The sequence below is a fragment of the Harmonia axyridis genome, chromosome 5, assembly GCF_914767665.1.
Source record: "Harmonia axyridis chromosome 5, icHarAxyr1.1, whole genome shotgun sequence".
Taxonomy (NCBI): domain Eukaryota; kingdom Metazoa; phylum Arthropoda; class Insecta; order Coleoptera; family Coccinellidae; genus Harmonia; species Harmonia axyridis.
The window spans coordinates 24893962-24921630 of NC_059505.1; the positions used below are offsets into that span (position 1 = coordinate 24893962).

At 34.6% G+C, this 27669-nt stretch overlaps 1 protein-coding gene across 2 annotated transcripts in view; it reads left to right on the plus strand.

Moving 5' to 3' along the window:
* Nucleotides 1-27669, plus strand: part of LOC123681202 (metabotropic glutamate receptor 2-like) — a 393937-nt gene that overhangs the window by 347345 nt on the left and 18923 nt on the right. For both annotated transcript variants that reach the window (XM_045619452.1, XM_045619454.1), the window contains 4 exons: nt 10076-10327; nt 12070-12244; nt 22485-22591; nt 26088-26237. In XM_045619452.1, the coding sequence (XP_045475408.1) occupies nt 10076-10327; nt 12070-12244; nt 22485-22591; nt 26088-26237 (684 nt within the window). The remainder of the gene's footprint in view (nt 1-10075; nt 10328-12069; nt 12245-22484; nt 22592-26087; nt 26238-27669) is intronic.

Here is a 27669-nt window from a genome sequence, read left to right on the forward strand (position 1 = left end):
CATATAATTCTCGCAGGTGATATAAATGAAAATCTGCAGAGTGAGAAGAATTTCATTGAGTGTATAGAATCTTATGGCTTGAAACAGCTGATCCAAGAGCAAACACGCATAAACCGCCACTTCACAGACCCTATACTCGATGTGATTTGTTACACCAAACCTGATTTAGTAATAGATTCTGGCGTTATAGATAACTCGATGTCAGATAATAGAGGTGTATGCTGTAGGATAAATTTAAAGAGAAAGATTAATAGGGGAACAGAAAGATTGTTAGGAGAACAGATAATTTGGATTGAAGACCTCTGACGTTTGAATCTTCATGGATTTGTGTTACGTAGGATTGGATTTTGATTGTGATGAAGAATTTTGTAGAACTTGAAAGATATTATGAAAGACAATTATAAAAGCGATCGGTTCATTAGAATTAATTTCTGGACTATGCTGACGTGGCCTTCATGGGTCTAACAGTAAGCCAGTTGGGTAAACTAGACCGCTTACAGAATGTAGGTATTAAATTCGTGTACAACTTGAAAAAATTTGACCACGTTAGCCAGTTCAGAGATGCTCTCAACCTGCTGCCCATTGCATTGCGTCGTAATTGGCATACTCTGCTTCTGGGCTACAGGGTTTTAAAATGTCGCATACCATCATATTTGCACTGCAATATTCGACTTCTCGGAGGCGAGGATCATCATACTAGAGCACTTGGTAATCTCACCTTAAGAATAAACGCTCATTCCACCAATTCTGTTCGTAACTGCTTCTCTGTGAGATTCCCTCAACTTTGGAACCGCATTCCCGTGGAGATATCTCATAAGCCCACTTTCAGATCATTCAAAATGAGCCTCAAAAGATACTTAAAACAGACCTACGGTTGAGGTGTTTTTCTTCGTCGATATCTTACCTCATTTTCCTTTCCAATTCATCCCTCCTTTATCCCTAACAGGTAACACAAACATTATATGTATTTTCTTTTTTCAAATTATGTTTAGTGAACTCTTACATGTAATAGAAATGTTGAGTAGTAAAGGGTTGGCAGGAAGACATCGCTCAGCGATATGCCCACCCATTGTACATTGTTATACACACTTCTGTTATATATGAATTTGCAATAAAGAGTTCTAATAATAATAATAATTGAAGTCAAATATTATCATTCGTATGAAACCACATACATACACAACATCTTAATTGAATTAAGGTATATTTCACATTAAAAAGATGACTGTTACCACATTGCCAAATTTTCTGTCATGATGTACTATGTACATCCAAATTTGTCTGAAGATTTTTTACTGAATTGCTCCTTAGTTGAGAATTGACAAATCAAATCAAGTTAAACATGAATATCCAAGATAACTTTCACACGAATTCATAGTAAAAAGGGATTTATTGCTTTTTTTATTCGATGTGCTGCTTGATTATTTATGATTATGATAACGCAATCAACACAACAATTTTCGTTCAAAACTAAATTATTTATTATCATTTCAAATTCAAATGACAAATATCAATTCACTGGGATATATTGTTAGGAAAGTATTGGTTATTGTAGTTTGGATATTATGCTTGAATTTTTAATGATTTTTATGACGCTATCTACATAAAAATTGAAAGGAGTTTGTAATCATTATAAATATAATACTTGATCAGATCTGTTGTAACGAGCATATACTCCATGGGTCTTTCGACATTTATGTATGTATGTATGTATGTATGAAAATTTTCACGAATCTAAGAAGTGTTTTTTCTTATCAACATTCAGAATTCCGAATCTGTAGGTTTTGTTTCCGAGGAAATTTGAGTATATTCTAGATTTCTTCCTGATGGTGGTAACTCGGAAAACATAACATTTGTTACGGAGCTCGAATTAAATATTTCACATCCGAATGCAATATTTCATTTCAATCGAATTTAAGTTTTGAAATTATCAGGAAAATGAAATTTTCAACGGACATACAGTTTCATATGACCCCAATCTAATATCACGACGTATTTTCGAATTCCCATTAATTATTACATATTTCATTATAGACAAACTGTCAACTCAGCTATATTCACGCACGAGGCAGTGTAGCCGGAATTGATCCCTATTCATTTATTTTTTATTTATTTATCCACCAAGGAATATACCATTGGGGATTATTATATCTCATCAAAATTTTACACAGGGTGTTAAATGATTTCTCAAATAAATAAAACATAATACAAAGGATACAATGATCACAAACATTTTCACATAAAATGATCTCTAACAATATGAAAAAACTTTCACATCTCCTTAAGATATTCTTCTATGCTGTAATAGGCTTTTTAAGTAATTCTTTCAGTTTAGCTGAGTACTGATCTTTTCAAATTTTGAAACTCTGCAGGTAGCTTTTTATATATTTTTATGGCTGTCTGATTAATAAAAAGCTGGGAGGCTTTTACTTTGATATGCTGCAGGGCAAAACCGTTCGCATTCCGGATGGAATAAGAATGGTGGAAATTGTCTCTGAAGCTTCTCTATATTATCCTCCACAAAGAGCAGTCTAATATAAGAAGTGAAGGCAAGGTAAGTATCGACTACCTGACAAAAAGACCCCTCCAACTGTCACGATATCCCGCTCCACACAATGCTCGAATGGCCTGTTTCTGTTTGATAAATATATCGTTATTATGAGGTCTCTCTCCTCAGAACCTGATGCCATAAAAAATAACACTGTGGAAGTAGCTGTAATATGCAATTCTCGCAGATTCCTTACCAGCAAGTTGTTTGATTCTTCGTACAGTGAAAACTTTTCAAGACAGTGAAAACTGTTTAAAACAGTTCTCTTTTTATTATTTCAATATGACAACAAAATCTCAAGTCTGATTCTAAGGTCATACCAAGCAGCTTCAGGTTAGTTCTCTGTCTTGGGTTTTTCTCAAATAACAGGTTTTGAGTTCTTTCTTCATTCAAGAGTTCAAGAGCTCAAGAGTTTTCTCCATAAGGTTATGGATCGTATTTAGGTTTCTACCTTCTCTGCTCGTATCATCAGCGCGAATCATCTGAACATCAGCCGATACATTTGCCGATAATTCACATAGACCAAGCACATAACAGCTCCCAGTATCGACTCCTGGTGGACATCACAATCTATTAATTATAATTGCATGATTTATTTTCAATCCTCTGTTACCATACATTATATTCTGCTGTATCAATTATTTTGCAGGTGTATCTATGATCATACCACTTTTACCTACTATCAGAGATAAGACAATGTTATGAATAGTCGAATGTATTTTTTCCGAGTTCAATTAGATATTTTAAATAGAATTTACCAACTAGTTCCGGTCCGATATAACTGTCCTCATTCCTTGTAAATGAAGTCTTCTGTTTTTAAGAAACAAGGTTTCATTCATAAAAACCAAATTGGCGACGTGGTCTGATATTGTGCAGTTCTGCGTGAAAGTGGATCAATTCCCTTAATTTTCCGAAAAATATTACGGACAATTCGTGAAGGTGAGTGTTCCGAGACCGTCAGTTTTAACACTTGCACAACCGAACATGAAGGAAACCAGCGCCCGAAACTACTTCAGACCTAGGAATACCAAAGAGGTGAGCTATCATATCTAATTGAGTCCTAGTTTACATATTCTGGCCAAAAAATAGTCACCATCTTCTCCAAGTTTTGAGTGTAGAACTATAGTATAAAATTGTTCCTAGGTTTCTTACGAAAAACCTATTTATAAAGTTGTCTCACAAAACACTGAAGGACAAAGTTTCATCTGGTTTTTTATATTGAAAAAATCGAATTATATATATTTCTTTCTCTCGATTTAAAAAACCGATTTTTAATCTAACGCAGTATTACCGGTGAGTTCAATGAAACTTTGATTGCTCGATCAACTGCTTGACGGCCGATCAGCTACGAAATTCTATGCTCCATTTTCCGTTTTGATCCCCAAACAACGATTAGACAGTCCGATCAATGAATCGACAATCAACACTTCGTGCTTGTTGATCAACCCTTCTTGATATCAATCAACTATTCTGCGTAATTTAAGATCGTTCGATAGTTATCGTTTTTAAGGCCAGACGGACAGAATCGAATTTGAGGGCAAATTGGTCATTGATTAGTCAATCATCATCGTGTAAGACCATTCCTCGTTCAAAATCCTAAAATTGTGGAGTTTGTGATGAAATAATAGAAGAATATGTTCAGAGAACGAGAGCTCAAAAAAAAAAGATAATTCTACGCTACAATACAATTCATCATTGATTTCCTCCTTCAACGCAAAATATTTCGTCAAGTGATGAAAATAAAATATACTATTAAATTAACAGTGAAAAAGTTGTTATGAACATTCAGCGTTAGAATTCGAACCAGGTGTTATTCGATCCGAAATCATAATTTAAAAAATTTTCGGAAATATAAATGCTTGCAACTTATTCTGTATCTCGGAGTATTTTGAATTTCAATTGAATGATCAGTATCCCGGAACCATATTGTTGGCATCCTGTTGAAACCAGCATAGTAAATCGAGACAAATCGAATTGTGTGTAAGCATGTAATCTGTTAACAAGCCCTGATAGGTTAGATTTGATTAATAATCCCTAGGATCCTGTAGTGTACCGGAATCGGAAGACGATGAATAAGTAATCGCATGAAATTTCGAATCAGCTGGAGGGAAATCACAGAATAGAGATGAAGCAAGGTCTCTGCAGCGTTCATCTATTTGATAAGCTGGGAAATCCTAGATTAAACGAATTCTTATAGTTCTAAACTTCAGTCGAATCACATATATAAAATTTCGTCTGTATACAAGGTGATCTATTTGAATTCTTACTGGTTAGAATAAGAATGGCTTATCCCTGGAGATCAGAATTTTGCTGAATTTATCTATTTTTTTGGGTCGAAAATGACGTCAAATAAATGGATTTGACTCAAAACTAGAGCAAATCCGAAGAAGAATTCAATTGCGCTGTTCATCCGGACAACATGCAACGAGGAATATGCTGAAGAAAATTTGGGGTCAAAATATAACGATTAAGTTCGTTAATAGACCCGACAAGACAAATCGAGATAGTCGTATAAGATAACACACTGGCGAGAAAGAACGTCGAAGCGTAGTGTAGAAAGACCGCAGACAACATGGCTTGATGACATTAGACAACATACGGGAAAGAGGTGGTTCAAGATTGGGAAATGATGAACAGTGTAGTGGAGGATCATGAACGTGGACTACGTCCAAAAGCGGATAAAGAAGGACTGTCGAAGAAGAAGAGAGACCAAGTGAATCCATATTCTACCTTAAATTTCATGGCTCTGATGATACGATAATCATGGTGTATGGCTTCATCACCATCTGAACTCCGCCCTGTGATTGATTTTTTTCTGATGTTTTTTTTTAATTGTAATATTTTTTCTCTTCAATAAAGGCATTATTATTATTATTTGTAATGTTTCTCTAATGAAGAGTACAAAACAAACAAAAATTCACAAAACTCAGATCGTAAATATCATTGAGACAGATATTGATGTATGTGTAGTGGCTAAGAAGACTGGGGAAATGAAATTCCGTTATGAAATGCCGATGTTTCGATCTTTATTTCTGGTCTTTTTCAAGGCTAAAACTAGAACATTGAAAACAACTCATTGAGTGAAATATCAATTACAACAGAAAACAGCGTCATGAAAAGTCAAAATGGACTTTTAACTTTAACTAAGATACAGAGCAAAAATTATGAAAGAGAACAAAGCACAAGAGAGGCAACCTATAACATCACATATACAATAGACTTTTATGTACTATATTCATAAAAAACCACATCGCTATCCATATTCACATAACACCTACGTATTCATATAACACCTACCTATTTATATGGAGTAAACCCCTTATATTTCAAGAGTGAACATACACAATATCGTCATTAGTTCCAAACTTAAATAGGTATTTGTCAATTTATTAAAAATCTCAAGAATTGTTTTATAATCTCGTAAGCGCATTTATTCTTCCATTTTCAATATTGAAAACCAATGAAATATTCAACAACACCATCTAAAACACATCGAGCGTCAGATGTCGATCAAATGTCATAAAAAAGGGTCACGTTCCAGAAATCAGACTAACAACGAAACATCCGTTTATATTTATCAATGATGTTGTGATATATTGAACTTAAATTATGTATGTCAGTTCTCAAATTAACTGTATCATTCAAAGAAATTTGTATCATCTCTCCAATACATCTCTGATTGTTCCACTGAAACAGCAGAACTTTCCTTCGTGAAAAGTGTATACAAATGGCTGGACACTGGACACTATATGTTGCCGAGATATTTATCGGCCTATCACGTGTTTGGAGAAATACCAAATAATATTTCCCATAATCTCCCTAATCAAATTTTTCAAGAAAAGACAGGAATTGGACAAATGAATGAAAAACTCGTGAGACTCAACAAGAAGTTCAATTCTGAACTGAAAAGCACAATATAATTGTACAGGGTGGGCAAATTTCGATGTTTTAGCACTACAACTTTTGAACCAGATGAGATACACAAAATCTGATACCCCATTCTCGGTCTCTTTTTCTGAGAAACTAACAAGGGTAGTATTCATGGCCACCTTCTTTTGTTTTCGAGTTATAAGCGAAAATTGGAGAAATGGCAATATCGAAAAACATTTATATCTCCGCTAATACTGATGATAGAGCTCTGAAATTGAAACATTCTACAGGCACTTTTTTACGTAGAATCCAGTGGCGTGTTCGTATTTTCAAAAGGGTTTTCAATTACGAAGCTATGACCCAAAGTTATGTTTTTTCAAATGAGAACACTAGATTTTTGTGTCATTTTCTGAAAGTTTAATTTTTCCTGATTTCAAAAATATATAACATCGTATGATTCGGAGCAATATAAATAATAGAAAATGGCCAAAAACCTCTTTTCACCTAAGAGTCTCAATATTTCTATGGTTTCAACTGTTGATGAACACAGAAAAATTGAGCTTTCTATAACAAAAGCAGTGTCCTTCCGTCAATCTGATTATTTCTATGATTTTCACTTATTTCTACAAAATTCGGATCTAGATATGTTTTATAAATTTTTATCTAAAAATTGATTTGGAAATAACGGAGAAACCACAAGATCGAATTTTTCAATCGAAATAGTTGTATTGAGATGCATGTATCAGAAGATTATTTACATAGGTCGCAGAATCAATACGCACAAGTACCAATCTATTTTGAACAGTATATGAAACAATGCATATATGATTGAACTCAACAATTTAATTACGAAGGGACAAACAAGAAATAATATTTAACCTAATAATGACAACAATTGCACAATACACAGTCGACCCCTCTTCTCGATATTTCAATAGATGAATATTTGAAACTGTGTTCAAGCTACATAAGAAACTTTTTCCAAGTTCGTTTATCTTTTCGAAACTATTTGTATATAAAATAAATATAGATTCGAATTTTGTAAAAATAAGTGAAAATCATAGAAATAATCAGATTGCCGGAAGGACACTGCTCTTGTTATAGAAAGCTCAATTTTGCTGTGCTCATCAACACTTGAAACCATAGAAATATTGAGACTCTTAGGTGAAAAGAGGTTTTTGGCCATTTTCTATAATTTATATTAATCCGAATCATACGATGTTATATATTTTTGGAATCAGGAAAAATTAAGCTTTCAGAAAATGATACAAAAATCTAGTGTTCCTATTTGAAAAAACATAACTTTGGGTCATAGCTTCGTAATTAAAAACCCTTTTGAAAATACGAGCACGCCACTGGATTCTACGTAAAGAAGAGCCTGTAGAATGTTTTAATTTCAGAGCTCTATCATCAGTATTAGCGGAGATATAAATGTTTCTCGATATCACCATTTTTCCAATTTTCGCTTATAACTCGAAAACAAAAGAAGGTGGCCAAAAATGAATACTACCCTTGTAAGTTTCTCAAAAAAAGAGACCGAGAATGGGGTATCAGATTTTGTCTATCTCATTTGGTTTAAAAGTTGTAGTGCTAAAATATCGAAATTTGCCCACCCTGTACAATACCACCATGATGAAATGAATAGGTCAACAAGAAAACACCTCACACCAACTCTTTTGAAAATATTAGTACCTCAATTCAATTCAATTTATTCATCAATAGGTATAAATATACATCAGACAAAAACTTCACTTGCAGAAATATACAGCCTAAGCAAGCTTGTATGCTGTCATTATCTGCTTCTACAACTGATGAACATTCTCCCCAGTTATACAAAAAATCAAAACATTTGTTGAAAGAGAAACAACAAAAATGTAGATTACCGATTGAAAGGCATAACAAGCCAAAGAAATGCAAAAAAAAAACAGAAAACAAAAAATTATGCCGATAGGATGGCTTCGAATCTATCAGAATTAATAATTACATAAATTCGGAGATGATATCTGAAAATTTTACTTTTTACATTGGTTGTTGATTTAAGGTCTTGGTAGAGGAGGTTATAAATTTTTTTTATCAATTCCAAGGCATTTAAGTATAACATCAAATCATCACAATTTTTTCGTATACTACGTATATTAAAATGTACCATATTCATAGATCTTCTTTCACAAAGACCTTTGATTCCACAAAAGTTTTTTTTGATGAGTAAAATTCAGTACGATATGAATCATCTAAAAATTTGACAATAATCGGACGTTTTTTGTTTTTAACTCCTTTTCCTAAACGGTAGCAGAATTTTATAAATCGTGCATCAATGTTTACCATTTCATCTTGACACATGGCTATAAGTTTCTTCTTCAGATCCGCATTATCAGATTCCGGAATTCCAAAAACAATAACATTGTTTCTTTTACTTTCCTGTTGTAAATGTTCCAAATTAGACTCGGTCTTGTGAAGCCTTGATTTCAGTTCTTCCAAATTTCGATCCGCAAAAGGAAACTCATCATCTTGCAATCGAAAATTCAGCCGTTCAAACTCCTCCTCCATTCTGTCATTAATCTTAAGCATTATGTTCTCAGTAATGGTATCTGGTATCTAAATAGCTATCCAGTACGGCCACTACTGTCTCTTTAACGACTCCTTTCAATTCTGCTATATTTTCTCCAGTTGAAACCATTTTTGAAGATTTCTATCGATTATTATTCGAATGCGGAAAACTAGTTATCGGAGCAATGAAATGCAATCTAATCGCGACGACACATGCGGAGAGAATCCTAATTAATCATTTTATGGCAAACTTACAGCGTTTACGTTTATGTGTTAGTACATATAAGTCTTTCGACTTTTCTAAAATTCTATTCTATTTCCTCGAGCATCAATTAAACCTCCCTACTGGATATCCATTAAATGATTTTTTGTCACTCAAGAATTATAATATTGAAATAATAATATAAAAAGTATTATATTTAATTATAAAAAAAATTGAATTAAAAGGCTGAAGAAACCTAGGTCGATGGCCATATTTTTAGAAGCAATAAATGACTGTTACTACTACAGTATACTTACTACTTACACCATAAACAGACCAACGGACACAATTGTTCGCTACAGTGGCTTACCAAGACATAAGCCTTGGGGGGGATAAAGAAAAAAAAAAGGTTATTCGTTTCCGATATCCTTCGAATTTACAGACACTTCTTGAGATTGATTTTCAATAAGAGCAGTTCGGAGCTTTTACTTTAGAATCTCATTAATTTTTACCCGATTGTTTATTTTTATCATCAATTTGGAATTTTCATCCCGTAAGTAAATATTGATTATGTCGACGACAGTCAGATTAGATCAAGCCTTTTGATATAACCGCTGGTTGATGAATTCGTTGATTAAATTCTCACACAATTAAATTATTGAGCGTTGTGTCTTATTATGGATATTCGTTCTGGGGAAGGGTATATATCCCCCTTATCCCCCCTGCGAACGCCACTGCTTCGCTACATCAAATTCATCATCAGTGTGTCGAACCCAATCGCTTGAAACTATCCTCGGTTCAGAATTGAAAATTTCCAGATATTTATAAGAAATAATAGCTTGCTATTCCCTAGGACACTCTTTAAGCGGTAAAAATTCACATTAATTAATTTCACTTTCATTTTTCAGGTTGCATAATTTTTGGATCAGACCAAGAAGTGGCGGGGGTTATGCGAGCTGTAAGACGGAGTAACGCAACAAAGAGCTTTTCATGGATAGGTTCAGACGGTTGGAGTGCCCGTTCTTTGGTATCAGATGGAAACGAAGATGTTGTGGAAGGAACGCTTTCCGTGCAACCCCAAGCTAATCCAGTGAAAGGATTTGAAGAATACTTTCTGTCATTAAACGTAAAGAATAACCAAAGAAATCCTTGGTTTATAGGTGAGATTTCAATTAATGATATTGAATGAATTAAGAAGTTATATTTAATTAAATTCAATAACAATAATAATTTCAACACACGCTGACGTGCAGTACAAATTTTCATCAATAATAACAATAACAACTAATTATGTATTTTCCATTTGAGCACGTAGGTGTGTTACACCTCTATGTGCAATATAAATCGATGAAAATGTTTACATTAACCTCTATAACTCATGAAGAAAACAAAGAACAAGTCAACTTTTTTTTTTCATTGTTGTCTTGATATTTATGATAGACTATATGTTATATAGTTTATTGGGCTGTTTCCATCATCTTTGCATTCACCTGCCATCTTCAGGGTATTGGTCCTGAGAAGAACCGATTGTTTGGTTCTGAGAAGAACCGTTTGCCAAACTTGTTCTGTCTTACTTTACCTTTTTTCGAGTTAGTATGAGGGTATCGGGGTTAGAACTTTAGTCGTATCGGTTGCAATCCCTTCACTACTCTATAGAAGCAGATAGTAATCTATACTCATTAAGCTCAATATAAGTTACACCTTACTTCCGGTATGCGCAGTTGGGATGCGCACTAGTCGAATTTTCGGGTTGCGCAGATAGTATGCGCAGTTTTTCGTCCGAATTTTGACTCCTTTCTAATTTGGTGATGTCGAGATGCTATCAACCTGAACAGGGTTCAATTTCCTCAGATTGAATCTTATGATTGGTGCCCTGACTTCCTTGATCTCCACAGACGGCATGATTATGGGATTCAGAGATGGCCATGAAGGCTGCTTCTTTGAGTTTCCTCCGTTTTGATCTTTCTTCCTTTTATATTATGAAAGCTTCATCCTATTTTATCCTATGGTCTTCATCTCTAGCATGTTGGACTAGCCTGGATTAATTTGTTTCCCCCAGCCTAGCTAGTTTTTGGTGCTCTTTGACTCTTGTGTTCAGGGGGCGTTTAGTCTATCCAATGTAAGTCACTGTCACTGGAAGCTTGGCGAACGGTTCTTCTGAGAACCAAACAATCGGTCCTTCTCAGGACCAACACCCTGAAGACGGCAGGCGAATGCTTGCCGTAACGTCGCAAACAATCAACCACACAGATGATGGAAGAAGCCCAATAAACTATCTAACAACTCATCCAAATAATCTCATTTACCTTCAGTTGTTTACATATAAGTTTCGTTTCAAAATGCCTCAAATAAGCGCAGATTCGGACTTCAATCTGAAGCAAGATGTACAGTTTAGGAACAAATCAATTTTTTTATCTTAAGTTTAGGCTCTTTCCATAATTGGTGAGTTATTTTTGGTATCTGCGAGCCATAATTTGGTATTTTTCAAACCTTAAATTGTTCGTTCTTTCACTCTTCCCCATGAGTCTCCAGACGTGACTTGAAAGGGGTCATCTGCATATGACACTTGTAAACACAAGTGCATGCATTTTATTCGCAGCGTCCAACGCGCGCTTCATAAAAATGCGCGTTAGCATGTGTACTGCATGTACTTGTAAACGAACATTATGAAAACGCTCGTTGAGCCCTTGTCATGTCAGCAGTTACGAATGGCTATTCTGATGTTATTTAGGATCATATCGAATGTGAATGATAAATAATAACATGTATTCTATGTATTCTGATAGAGCTGCTGCCATGTAATCATTTCTATTACTTATTTTCATTTCTATTTGGAAACCTAATACATATCAACCTTATCAGCATAAACTTTCGAGTGTTGATGGGATTTTTCATTTCACAGAATTCTGGGAACATCACTTTCAATGCAGATACCCTAATGGTTCTAAAACACCATACAACCAAAAATATACAAAACCTTGCACAGGAGAGGAGAAATTAACTAAGCAAAACACCGTCTTCGAAGACCAGCTGCAATTTGTTTCTGATGCAGTAATGGCTTTTGCATACGCTATAAGGTGAGTAGAAAAAGAGATATACAGTAAGTAACTGATAAAAAAATTCCTAATGTGAAAATTGAATTTTATGAGCAAGTGATTCAATAATTCAAATACTTACATAAGTATTTCCTTATTGTGTTCCTGAGTTGTTATAAATAATAGTGACATTATAGTGGGCATTGAAATATTTTCAACTAGATTTCACCCGTAGCTCTGAACTTGCTAACTGAGGAATTGAAAATTTATTTCACAAAAACGTAATCAAATCATTGTATGCCGAAAACTTGCAGCCTAAATGCTTTGGTTGGAATTCCTCTTTTATTTTGTTTTCTAATAATCGTAATGACAACTGTAGGAAGTTGAAATCATTCAAATCGTTCATATTCTATTCTTTCAATGTGTTAACGTTCATTTGTAAAGTTTCACAAAGTTCGGAAATCGTAAATGATGGAATCGTTTTTAAGAGGTGTTTTCAAGTAATGATTAGCAATTATACGTTAATTAGTGTATCGTTGAATCAACTGATTTTAAACCACTAAGTGATTTTCAGGGTAGAGACGTATGATCTGTGCAAATTTCAATGTAAGACCCTCCAAATGATTAAGAAGAATTGTGAATATTTATATTTGTGAATAATTGAGGTTATAAACTGAGGCATCGAACATGGAACGAAATGCTAAAAAGCTTTCCGGCATACCGTTTTTCGGTAATTGTATGTCACGTAATAGTTATTTGTTATATTGGGCAGCAAAGTGGTAGATTGACTGTCGCGGCTGATAGGTTATAGCCGATCGTAGCGAGGCTAGGAATTCAGCCAAGGCAGTCAATCTATCTACTTTACTGCCGAATTAAACACATAATTTTTTCTTCGATTTTTTATAATGATATACAGAGTGTCCCGTAAAGACCACATCAAACCGAAGGAGAATGTAGATCAAAGGATAACCCACTTGCTATGACAAAATTCCCATTATAAAAGTCTTACCGATTTCGAGATATTTTTTTTTTGGAAAATAATGAATTTTTGCCTTTTTCAATAGTTTTGTCCTTACGGTTGTTACAATTTTACACCTTTTTGTTTAATTTTTTCAGTAAAATATTGCTGAAGAATGATTTTAACGTTTACATTAAAAACATCCTCCGAACATTGCAAAGGGGGGCTATGAGAAATATTTTTATTGGAAATTTTGGTAGTGGATTATTTTGTTCATGAAGTTTAGCCCATCGTAGTGGAACCAAAATGAACCGAGCTACTGCTGCACATTACACCAATAAATAGTCTATTTTATAGTGATTTCAAAAAGGTATCACATAAGTCATTTGTTATTCAAATGAAAAAAATATGGCTGTTTTTATCCAAATGGGTACGTTTCTGACAAAATCAAGTTTGTCAATTCTGTTGAAAAAACCTATGTTGCATTACTCAGTGAACAATGGCAATTGTTTACGTGCGAAAATATTACTCGCATAATTATTCACCTCAACGAAATTCAATTTTGCCGACATATTTTGCGAAAACATCATGCAGTTCCAGATTCTCCAGATATCATTTGGAGCGACGAATCTTCCTGTACCAAGGATGGATACATGAAGACCGGAATTCTCTGGACTTTTAATATTGGGGCTGCCTAAAAGACAAAGTATACGCAACACCCATACGTGATGAAGCCGAATTGCGGATGCGTTCTCTCAATTCGGCTTCATCACGTATGGGTGTTGCGTATACTTTGTCTTTTAAGCAGACCTAATAATAAAAGTCCATAGGATTTATGTCAGGTGAACGAGGAGGCCACAAAATTTCACCTCCTTTTCCAATCCACTGGTGGGAATAATTTCTATTCAAATGTGCGGTAACTTCGAGTCCGTAATGTGCTGGGCATTCATCATGTTGAAACCACAGACTACGTCGCAGCGCCAGTGGCACATCTTCCAATAAAATGGGCAGCTGGTTGGTTAAAAATTCCAAATAATTGTTTGCTTTCATGGATGGCGGCAGTTCGATCGGGCCCAAAATTGCACCATTAAATATTCCAGTCCATAAATTAATCTTGAATCGATATTGTGATCTATCTTCTCTCACCTCGTGTAGATTTATGATATTCCAGCTATGCAAATTGTGGAGATTCATGTACCCATCCTTGGTACAGGAAAACTCGTCGCTTCAAATGATCTTATTGAAAAAATCTGGATCTGCATGATGTTTCCGCGAAATTTGCCGGCAAAATTGAATTTCGTTGAGGTGAATAATTATGCGAGTAATATTTTCGCACGTAAACAATTGCCATTGTTCACTAAGTAATGCAACATAGAAGATTTCTTAACAGAATTGACAAACTTGATTTTGCCAGAAACGTACCCATTTGGATAAAAACAGCCATATCTTTTTTCTTTGAATAACAAATGACTTGTGTGATACCTTTTTGAAATCACTACAAAAGAGACAATTTATTGGTGTTATGTGCAGCAGTAGCTCGGTACATTTTGGTTCCACTACGATGGGCTAAACTTCATAATCAAAATAATCCACTATCAAAATCTCCAATAAAAATATTTCTCATAGCCCCCCTTCAAAATGTTCGGAGGATGTTTTTAATGTAAGCGTTAAAATCATTCTTCAGCAATATTTTACTGAAAAAATCAAACAAAAGGTGTAAAATTGTACCAACCGTAAGGACAAAACTATTGAAAGGGGCAAAAATTCATTATTTTCCAAAAAAAGAAATATCTCGAAAACGGCAAGAATTTTATGAATGAATTTTGTCATAGCAGGTGGGTTATCCTTTGATCTACATTCTCCCTCGGATTGTCGTGGTCTTTACGGGACATCCTGTATGTAGGATATTGCATTTACAAATTATTACAATACCTACAATCTTTTCATTCCTTCTGTAGTGATAAATTAAAACTGAATTCGATAGAAATCGCAATTATTGGAATGATTGGTTGCTATGGAAATGTATAGTCCATGAATTTTATAGTTTGACAACTCATGAGATATCTGACAGTTTTTTTTTTAAATATCGGTCATATTCATATTATGGAGAGTGATAGCAATTTAGAAGTTCTCCAGAAATAAGGAAATAAGGCAAAAAATATTGATTGTCAGAAAATGTCGAATGTATTATTCGCATTGAGAATAATCACTTTGCTGCCTTGACAAGAATACTGTTCTGATTGATATCTTTCAGCAAAATCAATATTTGCTGTCAATCAGAGAAAAACTTAATTCGCTCTTAGGCTGGGCCGGAATAGGGACAACCGGTTCGTGATATTGACCGGCATAAGCTGAAAATTGTAATAAACAGGATCAAAACTAGACGTGAATTGAATTACATCAATTTCAAATGCCTAATATTTCCTATTCAATGAATCTAAACCATCCAGAACTTTGCCAAATTTCTTATTTACAACGTGAATTTGTTCAACTCTCACTTTAAACTGCAATAATTTTTGAGGAAGATTTTTCGTTAGATCATAACAGACCTGTAATTTTCTCCACAACCTTTGTTTGGAACCCGCTTACCTTTGGAAATGTGCTGTATCTTGTTCACTCGGTTCCATCATAACAATTTAGTTAACTTCACTTCGCAGAAGCGAGAAAAACAAACACGAAATAATATCGATAAAGATGCCGCTAACCCAGCTGTTCACAAGAAAAGAAATATCGAACGTAAGTGATGAACTTGATATATCAATGAAGTTATGATTCGTTGAAGGAAATTGATTTATGAAAATTGGCCTACATTTCTGATCTCCATAACTTAGAAATCAATTTCGTGGGTTTATTTACTTCATGCAACCCTCCGAAACGTTGAATGTAATTTCGATATTTTCAGGGAAGTACTCAGATTATTGAGTTTTTTCCTTTTGACTTCGAAATCTATATTTTCCACACGTTTCAAGGAAATATCGTTGTTACAATGAAAAAATACATTATTAAGTTAAATGAATTCAATTTTTACTTTGAATGACGCACTTTTTTCAAAAGAGGAGCAAACGAAAGAATTTATGTGTTATGTAACTTTTTTGAAATACGATCCTGTTTTCATTTCATTCGTGATTCGTAGGGGTATACACAAAAAAAATTTTTGGTTACAGTAATAAATCTCATTCTAGAGAAAAATCAACACAATATCCCACCACTGTCACCAATAAACACCTCTTTTTGGGGGTACAGTGTCAATGAAAGAGAGACTTTCCACTGAATACCTAAAAAAAAATATTATAATATACCTCAGAATCAGGAATATCGTGTGGGATTGGGCCCGTCGGACTAGGGACAAGTCTCCTCGTATTTTGTTTTTCTCTGTAAAATGATGAGATTAAGGTAAAAAAGAAAAATATCTGAATAATTTTAATGATGATACTCCATAGATTGGCTAGTATTATTATTCTTCAACATTTAAAATCTCATATCAGGAATCAGTAAGATAACTCCAAGGTCATATTTGATCATACGAAATATGGCGTTGTATACTATGAGTCCACTATTGACGAGCGAGTCATCTGCTCCCAATAAACTCGACTTCCGAAACCCTGGGTCTGCTTCTCTTCTGGCATACTCCTACCATTTGCAGCATGGTTGCTCAGTTTGAACCTGATCCCATGTTCTTCATTAGCTTATTCTCTAAAGCTTTTCCAAAAATTCTCCATAATAAATAAATATCATCATAATACTTCTCTTCATCAATAGTCTCTTGATAGAACTGCCCTCTAACTAGTTCATTGACTTCATCACTTTTCAGTAGTTCTCAGATCATTTTCATCTTTTATGTATATTTCCGGACGTTATGACGTTATTTCACTCTTGGACACGAACATAGCGATAGAGATTCCAAACATCTTCCTGTCGTTGCTTCCATCCTTCCTTATAATCGTTTGATAGATTGAGCTTTTCCATAAAAACATTACAAAAAACCAATCGCAAGAACATTAATTCAATTGAATTGTTATCAAGTATTTTCTCTTCTTCTAGGTCAATTAAATTTGATAATCATACAAAACTACTTATATGAACATAACCACCATAAGGTATGTCTATGAAATGTATATAAAATTTGACACCAACCTTAAAACATTTAATTTCATAAATAAAAGTATCAAAAATCAATATAACTACTAACTGTTTTTCTACCCGTTGTGCTCGCTATTCAACAACCACAATGGAATCTACGTATTGGACAGGAGCGATTACTTCCTGAGGGCTATAGTGACTTAATTAAACATAGTGGCGACAATTTGTTCATGAGCCAAAAAATGGCGAATGAGGACATGGAACCATAGAACTTAAGAATACAATTGACTGAACTGACACACGTCAAAATCAAAATTATTTTGCCTGAGAGTATTTGATTGTACAAATATAGAACAAATTCATTTAACTGAAGAATACAACAGTGAATAAAATGGGTCTTAAATTTAGAGTAAATTCCAAAAATCAGTCAAATGGAAAATGTAAACAAAAAGCTGCCATATTTAGGCTCAGCCAATCAAAAACGAGACCAAGCTTGTCGCTACTGTGGTTTATTAAGTCACTGTATTGAGGGATATATTTCCAAGACTCTCCACGATATCCGGAAATGGGGGGCTGCTCCTTTAAGTTGAGAGCGAATCTCACATAGGGCAGGGGCGATTCAATTTCCCTGAGAGACATGTACCTAGGTTTTGTCCCATGTCACCCAAATTACAAAAATTTCGAAATTAATCAAATCAAATCAAAAAACAAATTCGGTTTCATTTCTTCCAAAAATTGAATAAAAAAATCAATTATCTCCTCTCCCAAACGGCCAACACCCAACCTACAATTTATTATCTTTTTTCCTCAGTGTCAATATAAATGGAATTTAAGAACAAAATAATTTAACATAAAATTAACCACTACATAAACTTCACTACTACTAGTTCTTCACTAAATAGCCTTAGTTCCACCCCTTGAAAATAAATCCACATAATTCCAAAATAATAAGAACGATGTTTCCCAAAAACTGAGGCTATCTTCATAATCCGAAATACCTATTTTCCCTTCTTCCCCTAGGATTCAAAATCATAATATTTATCTGCTTCGGGTTCTTCTATTCTATCTCAAACTCTCGATTTCTCGCGGTATACCATTTCAACCTATTTACATGAACGACTTGCCCACATTTCTCAATTCTACATGTCACCAGACCAAGAATTTTTTCAATTCTATGGTTTCTTTAATTTCTTCGATACTTGTATTTGGTTTCAATCTTGATACCTATGATACCTATATAGACCTCAACCTTTTCGATTTTATCAACTATAGCATCATCAGCATTTGATCCTATAACTAAAGGTGGACGAATCCTTATCCTTAATTTTCAGGAGATAGCCTGCTCCCATTCTTCCATATTTATATCCTTTGGGTTGTCTTTCTTTGGAGTCGAATCAGCCTTTCCTTCGCTAGTTGCCGCCATTTTTTGTTTATTTACTGACTTAGAACCGGTGACAGGTGCGCCGGAGATGGTCAATTGCATATTTGTAGGACGAACAAGATCATAGATTGGAATATGCTGAGAATTTGGAAGAGTGGTCGGACACAAAGAACAGGATCGGAGGCATATTTCCTGTGAACAAACAGTGGGATCCTATCAGATCCATAGGCTTACAAAATATTTTTGACAGTTGTTACGTTATTTTTCTCAACAAGTGAATTATTTTCAAATATTCTCTAGATGTAACATAAATAAGGTAAAATGAAGCTCGCGGCTTAGCTCTAGTGGAGAAGGGTTGGATTCTATAATTTTTTTCTTAATTTAAAATGAACAGCTCAATAAATAGGGGGGGCGCCAGATAGTTTTAATAATATCAATCGAATATAAACAAGATTCCTACTTTTCTGTAAAATTTCCAAAACTACCAAATTACTAAGTACTTGAAGAGAAAAGCGTTATATTTATGATATGAAATGTAATTAATGAATTTGAATTGAGTGCACTTAAGTATGAACAATAATTTAAAAGAATGAATGCCGGCTTTCATTTACAGAGAATTTCACAGATAATGGTATTCAGATAATGGTATTCACAATAAAATAATAAACTGTAGGATTTTAGTTAAATTTCAGAGTCTATATATGGTCCAATATGGTTATTCAATATATTCAAAATAAATGATTAATTTTGGTAATTTTCTCTAATGAAAATAAAAGGGTTGTACTCATCCAGAGGGAGAAGTCCAGTTGATGGAAATGTTGAATTCGGTTCGCTCCCAACCGGTTAGAAGTTATTCCAACCCTCAGTATAAGGCAATGGGGGTGCCTATGTCCAAGGGATGTCTTTGCATCAACCAACACGCCAACAATTCAGGTTGATCCACTTATATATCAAATCAGTAAAATATTCAGAAGAATTGAAAGAATTGAAAGCCTGCAATTAAAACTCATGAAGACAATCATTTGAAATTTGTACTTTACATTACCTAAGATGGAGGGCGGCTTTTATAGAAATTTCTATCAGAGTATGTAGAATTTTTATCCCGTACAAGACGGAAATTCTGCTTGATTCCAAAACGTGATATAAATATCCAAAATAATCAGCAAAATTATGATATTATCTGCAATTTTCCAAATAATCCAACTCAAATGGTCGAAGACAGAAAATCTTTATTCGGATTAGCTGAGATGCTCTACACTCGAGAAATACGGAAAAATGAGTTCCAATTGATGTAGCTATATTTCACAGATGGGATTCAAAACAAGTTTTTGCGACTTGACAATTTGACGAGAAAAGATGTTATATTGGTTGCCTATACTTGAGGAGCGGGAAATGATATATTTATTTGAAATGACCACCCCAACACAACTTCTGGCAATTCAATACCAGAATCGCGAACAAGACAAAAACAATTAGAAAGTGTACCTGACGATTCCACTTCAGCGGTACATTCTTTCTCCAAGCAAAAATAATATTAAAATAAAAATGATAAAAAGAAAAAAAACGTTACACAGTACTGTAGGATCCAATTATTGTTCCCTGTAAATAATTGCGATGGTCAACCGGATGCTTGGAGACCTATTAGTTTCTTTTAGTGTCGAGGGCATGACAGTTCCAATTGATTTACAGGGAACGAATTGTTATTGTACATATAATGTAAAAAGGATGTGTAATTCTTCGGGGTGTCGAAGATATGTCATGTCGGTTGTAAAACTTAAGAGATTTACTGGGGTTCGGAAAGTCCGAGAACAAGATGGTTGTACCAGATGTGTTACATCTGTGTATCAGGTTCTATTCCTTCGAGAATATTCGATTTCCAGGAATCCGCGAAGATCTTTGTGGGCGGTACGGCAAAGCTCTAATTGGACTAGGGGATGGTACTTTTCCCTTAGAAGTTAGAGACGAGACGACCGAAAACTTGAAGTACGACGAAGGCGTGATAAACTAAGACGTTTCGAGTAATCAACAAACGAGTTAAAGACGAAATTCAGTACCGTAGTGAGAAACTTGTCATTGAGACGTAATTAGGATCTTCTCAATACTGAGTTTGTGATGTATAAGTGTGGCTTTGTAAATAGATGTAAATAACTGAAAAGAGTTTAATTATTACAAATCCAACAAAGTCACGGAAAAAAAGACGAAAGGCCAGGTAATCGAATCATACCTCCAGACGATCGATTAACCAAGCCTACAGTACGTTGGCAAAAAGATGATCTCGGGTATAATATTTGACGATCAATAGATGTAATGTTCGCGGTTTGTTTTCACGATGAATCTGATGTGGAATTACCAGCAAATAAAATGCTTTTTCCAGGGCGCATTTCACGAGAAAATAAGACGAATACTCTTAAATTATTTAAGAGTATTCTTCGTATTTTCTCGTAAAATGCGCCCTGGAAAAAGCATTTTATTTGCTAGTTAAATTTGAAAATAATTGAATATCCTTTAATGAGCGTTCAGTTTCAAGCGTTGGCTTCTTCGAATTTCTGTAATTTCTATTTTATGGAATATTATGGCCGTAATGAAGAAACGTTGATGGATTTTTGTGTTCGGAGAAAATTCATCACATCGATGAATGACTATATTCCGAAAGGCAGTACCTTTGATAGAACCATTATTTGCAAGATATAAATGTAAATTATGTATGTTTTCATGGATTTCAACAGCCTGTATCTTTTCAACCAAGCTGAATAGCAAAAAATGATGGAAGTAAATAGTATCTCTTTCGGTCTCAAGAGTCTATTGTTGAATTATATAAAGTGAGTCGCCCTATTATATCACGATTGCGTAAATGATTAAAACGAAGAGCGTTCTACAAGGGGATATTCAATATAAGGTAGAGAGATATTGTGTCATCGTAATAATACAGCCTTCCCTTCTTTCGCCTTCCCTCTTTCGCATACATTTTACATCCAAATGCCAATTTCCATTTCGATACAATCTGCAGTTTTGAAATTAAAAGGAAAATAAAATTTCTCCATATCCACGAAACCTTCAATAGGATTATGTCTAGTAACCAGTGTAACAGCGGCATTCGATATCGCAGCCTAGCCTGAAGATTTCGAGCTCTCAGCTTTTTTCGTTTAGCAGTTATCGTGTCTACGGACGGTAGGACGGAAGGTCATCCTTGAATTTAACAACCAATTTGTCATCAGTGAATTTAACCTCGTGTGGGCCATTGCCGAATATTACAGACATTTTCATGACATGTTCTTTTCACTAAACGAGCGCTGAATAAATCAGGAATCTATGAGTTGATGTGCAGTTATGTATTACGAAAAGTGTATTTTGGACGGTCTGAGGATGTATTTCAGACAATTATTCGTATGGCAACAATTACTCAACTCAAAAAAAAAAATTATGAGAAGACTTACCGTAGATACGTGTTTCGGGCTTCCGGCCCTCATCAGTACGGTGAAATAGTGTTAGGATGAGCAACACTTGAAGAAAAAAACAAACAAACAGAGTCAACAACATAATTCTCAAGAGCTCAATGTAATCAGGTTAACTGAGATAGAGAAGATACATGCATTGAAAAAACAGTAAAAATATTTTTATTGAAGTAAGTACCTAGCGCAACTACTTGAAGTTGAAGTGCTATTAGATAAGGAATAGAAGATCTTTTACTACATCATATATATTCATATTTCTTCAATGGTCCAGCATAGAATTTTTTTGACGTAATGCCAGATTAGCGTGTAACAATTGTTTTTCAATCTCTGAATTTATAAAGTGAAATTTTTTTTAAAGATTTTACAATTCGATAGAGAGATATTATGCATTTTTAAGTATTTTTTTTCCAGGGATATGCATGCGGAGCTGTGTAACGGTAAACCAGGGCTTTGCGATGCGATGAAGCCTACTAAGGGCGCGGAACTACTCAAATACTTGAGGAAAGTGGAATTTGAAGGTATGCTTAATGAGCGTTGAAGTGAACGCCTAATTTACCAATCACATTTAATGCATTGCAAGACGTCCACAAATATTCAAATCTTATTTTGTAAATATACTCTGAGGTATTAAAAAATATCTCCCTATATAATCGATCATATTGAAAAGGAATTAGCTGCAATTACTTCTCATTCAACCCATCAACCCAACTTCAATTAACACCAATGTATATTGTTCAAATAATGGTTACATACATAATGTACACTAAATATTTATATATAGATATAATGAAGTGTATTTGTTTCAGTGGCAATTATATATCGTGAAAAAAAGGAGGCTGCTGCCTTTTTCAGAATTCTGATATTTTATTTAGGTCGTGTCATATTGTGCAACAAAATTAATCTCATCTTCTTAATTTCTTTCATTTGTTGATTCCTCAGATTAATAATGACCACGACAAAATAGCTCAATTGATATTATTCTCCTCATATGTCAAAGCTCACCTACTTCATTCCTCCGACGACCCTGAGAAGCAATCACCTTTCAAGACGTTGAAGATATTTCAAACATTTTTCCGATTTACCGGCCTTTCCTTTCACATACGTTTGACAATTACCAAAGAGAATACCAGACATTAATTGACCATATTCACCGTCGCCATATTGTTGTGTGAGAATACCAACTACCCAGTGTTCCCAACGGAGAAATATTGAGTTTACTAGAAATATACCGCAAATATCAAAAATACTATCGGCCATAGAGATTATTCTTCCACTGACTATTTCCAAAAATGGAGCGAAGCCTTCATTTATACAGTCGGTCACAGTTAATTTGTATATAAAACCACCTTTCACTAATGTTTTTATTTCCAAAAGGTGAAATTTTTGCGAAATATTTTCCCAAACGAGCCTATCTGGCGTAGCAGCCAGAAAAGGTACTCCGGGAATTACACATAAACCACAATTATAAACTTTATATTGTGGAATTTTTCTAGTAAACTCAATATTTCTCCGTTGGGAACACTGGGTAGTTGGTATTGTCGCACAACAATATGGCGACGGTGAATATGGTCAATTAGCCCGGCCGCATATTGAGGCACGACTGCATGACATAGTGTGATACGAGGTGTGATACCGTATTTTGTTAACCAATATTTCTATATGGGCATCTCATATTGAAGCAGAAGAGCAGTAGTGTCGAACGCAGCTGTAATGTGAGGGATCGTACAGTTGTTGTGATCTATGAAACTCAATAGGAGCACTCAAATTGACGCACAGGGGTTAGAGACATTTCGGCCTCTGTCTGGTCGGTTCTGTGCCTCTAACTCATATTAGAAGGACCCAGTCGGCTAGCTGCTCTGCTTCTCTTCTCGTGTTGTTCGTTCTGCTAGAACCTGTCGCTTAGAAGGGTAGAGAACAGAGGATTTTCTTAGGAGTGGACGAGGTATTGGCAGGAATGTTGTGTTTGGGGGAACATGAAATTGTTGAAGTATGTGGAATGTAGCAGGCTGGGATTAACCACGCCACATATTTTGGTCAGTCTTAGTTTCACTGTCTACTTCACAGCAGGCAGTTACTATCAGCTCCCATCACGACCAGGTGCTGACCTCGGAAGAGGTAGGAACCTAACCTAACGTAACTCAACCTAACCTTTGAATGCGAATTCAAGATTTGGAAGAGGGAACTATCGAGAATTCCCAATTCAAAACATGCAATAGCGCTATTATCTGAATCTGTATATTCAAAATTATTATTTCTTTTATTGAATGTAGTATTTACTTCGACCTTCAGTTCAACCTTCCAATTATAGGATGAATTTTTCATATTTGAATTTTTTATATAACCGACAATCTACAGCCAAGTAGTTCGATGTTCGGCCTAGTTCGTTCGATGTTCGGCCCCCCAAAACAAGATCCTGGCTGCGCCATTGATGCGGGGGATTGCGGTGTTTCACCCCGAGGCCATTGCTTGAATCATGAGTTTGACAACTCAGTAATCCCTGCCATACATACCTTCCATATCCACATAGTGGCATCGGCGTAAAACATTTGGGATTATATACTAAGCAGTAGTGATGGGCATCCTCGGATAGAAATACTCGGTTAACCGATTTTCAAAATGCTCGGTAACATATGAGCATCGAAATGTTCGCATCGCTAAATACAAGGCACTCTATCTTCAGTGTGGAGACTCGAATTTCGAAAGTCTTCGTTTGATTCCGTTATTCATAATTCATTCTGTATCTACTCGTATTCGACGAGGAATCCTCGTGTACATTTCCGATTATTTAATTTACGATTCTCGTGCTCGTAAATTAAATCGTGATAATCGGAATAAGAAAGAATTAGGATTTAGGAATAACGAATAACAAAATAACTTGGACTTGATCAGCGAAGAATATGTGTGTGGGTGATCTTTTTTCTTTGGGAATATTTCGCAGCACCTTACTAAAACTGAGGTGTAGTATATTATTTGAATTTATCGGCGTTGAATGGTAGAAACTGAAAGATTAGTTGTTCCTCCAAAATATTTGGAAATTTTTTCACAAAATAGAAACACAGCCACTGGATTATCAGCTTTGCTGAAGTTTTTCCAAACAAATGACTTTTTGGCTCCAGGACGCATTTTTATTATCGGAAATAATCAATCGTTCCAAGATGAAATTACTTTCGTTGGAACGTTCGAACTGAAATGTATGAGAGCTATCCCCTTTTATTTTATAGGAATAAGAGTTTCTTATTATTCATTGATGGCTTCGTACTTTCCTGACTTCAATTCAGAAATTGTATTATTTTTTATTTTGTTGAGATTACTCTGACATGCTAAATGCATATCATTTACAATTTATGAAACTTCAACTCCAGTTTCAAATAAATTTGGAATAGAAACTCAAGTATTCCCTAATTATTGGTGTGAATGGAATAAAAAATTTAAAGATTTCATGAATGACATAAACCTCAGGCATCAGAGTGATTTCCCGAAGACGCATATTCAGCTGAGTAATGTTTTGTTCCCGGTGACTGAATGATCCAAATGTCTACCAAGTGATAAAATGTGTAGTTTATTACTTAGCGCAACATATTCGGGAATTTTTGGCTATTGCCGACGATATTTAAACATTTTCAACGAATTGAAGGTCATATCGCATACGAGGATTTTTATTCGAATAAACATCCGATTTTTGAAATGCTCGGATATCGAATAACCGATTATTGAAAATATCCGATTATGTCCAACGCTACTAAGCAGTGCCATTCCTCCAAGAATTACACAACTTCGACGTCGTCTCTAGCACTAGCAAAGATGTTCATATCATATCGAATGCTTTTTTTAACTGCATTATTTTCTTTCCTAATCCCTGTTCAATAATGTATTTTTTTCCAAGAGTTGTTATCATATTATTACTAAATATCACCATGTTTCACGTGTTTAGCTAATGCTATTTTGTAATACATATATGAATGACAGTACCTATTCTTCGTTAAGTTTCAGCACTTACGAATTTTGTATTTTCAGGATTAAGCGGAGACTTTTTTCATTTTGATAACAACGGTGATGGACCGGCCAGATATAACATAATTCACTTCAAACAAGTATCTCCTGGGAAATTCACTTGGATAAGAGTCGGTGAATATCTGGAAGGCGAACTTCATCTGAATATGTCAGGTTTGTGCAGCAATTTTATAAATGAAATTTTAGAAATTTTCATGAATAAGGATGCGATTCCAAACAAATATTGCAATCTTCGGCATTGATCAAAATATAAACGTGAATTTCAGCATCCGTTAGATAAGCTCTGCACAGCAAGCAACTGATATTCTTCGAATAACATAAATTCTTACAAATTTCTTGTTTTGGTCATAAAGACGTTCAATTCACATACCAGCTATATACATCTACATGAGGGATTTATCAAATTCATATTCTAATATTATTAGTTGTGATTTTTTGAACCTTTCAAAGGCTTTTGATCTTGAAATCATCAAATTTTATTAGAAAAAATGGAAAATTACGGTATCCGTGAAAGTATGTTGAGGTCGATCATTTTCACAAAACAGAAAACAGTATATGAAAACATCACAACTTTCACATCTGAACTAGTTCATATCACACAAAAAGTAGCACAGGATTGTAGGTACTGCTGGGCCTGAACTTTTCATAGTTGTGTTAGTTTCATAGTCATGTTAATGATGAAGACGAAATTTTGATGGAAGACGTGGAAATGACGAATTATGTAGATTTTTTTAATCTCATGTGAAATCTAAAAACTTGAGGGAAACCTTTTTTAGAGAAGAACAAGTAATAATAACTATTAATGATTGATCAATATATCATAATTCAAAGCTCAATAATGAGAAAACAAATATAATTATTTTCAAAACAACAAGATCTAATGTAGTGAGTGAGGCCAAACAATGAGGATTATTTATCTTGCTTATTTTGAATCTAGGGTTAGATATTGTGTAATTTTTTTTGGGAATACACAAACCTTAATAGAGTATTTTTAATAAGGAAAAGAATAATACGTAATATTTTTTCGTTAACTTATAGGCATCAGAGTTGCAGAAATATTCTTAAGAAAAATGGAATACTAACTGTTTATGGTTTATTTATTCAAGAATTTTATTAATTTTTTTCAACAACAAACATTTATTTGAAAACGATAGATCAGGGAAAAAATATAAACAAGAAATGTATAAGGTGTGTGAATAAGTCTTTCCCGTTTTTTTTCAAATTTTGAGCCTTTATTGTGAAAAAATGGTTACAAATGAATTATTGAAAGTATTGGCCATCGCTAGCTACAACTTTTCCTCATCTTTCTGGCAACATACGAATCCCGTTGCGAAAAAATTCGACCGGTTTGGCCTCTATCCAGTCATCCACCCATTTTTTGGCTTCCTCGTAGGAATGGAAGTGCTGGTCAGCCAGGCCATGCGTCATCGATCTGAAGAGATGGTAATCAGACGGAGCAATGTCTGGACTATACGGCGGGTGGGGTAGGACTTCCCATTTGAGCGTTTCTAAGTATGTTTTCACCGGCTGTGCAACATGTGGGCGAGCATTGTCATGTTGCAAAATAACTTTGTCGGAGTATTGT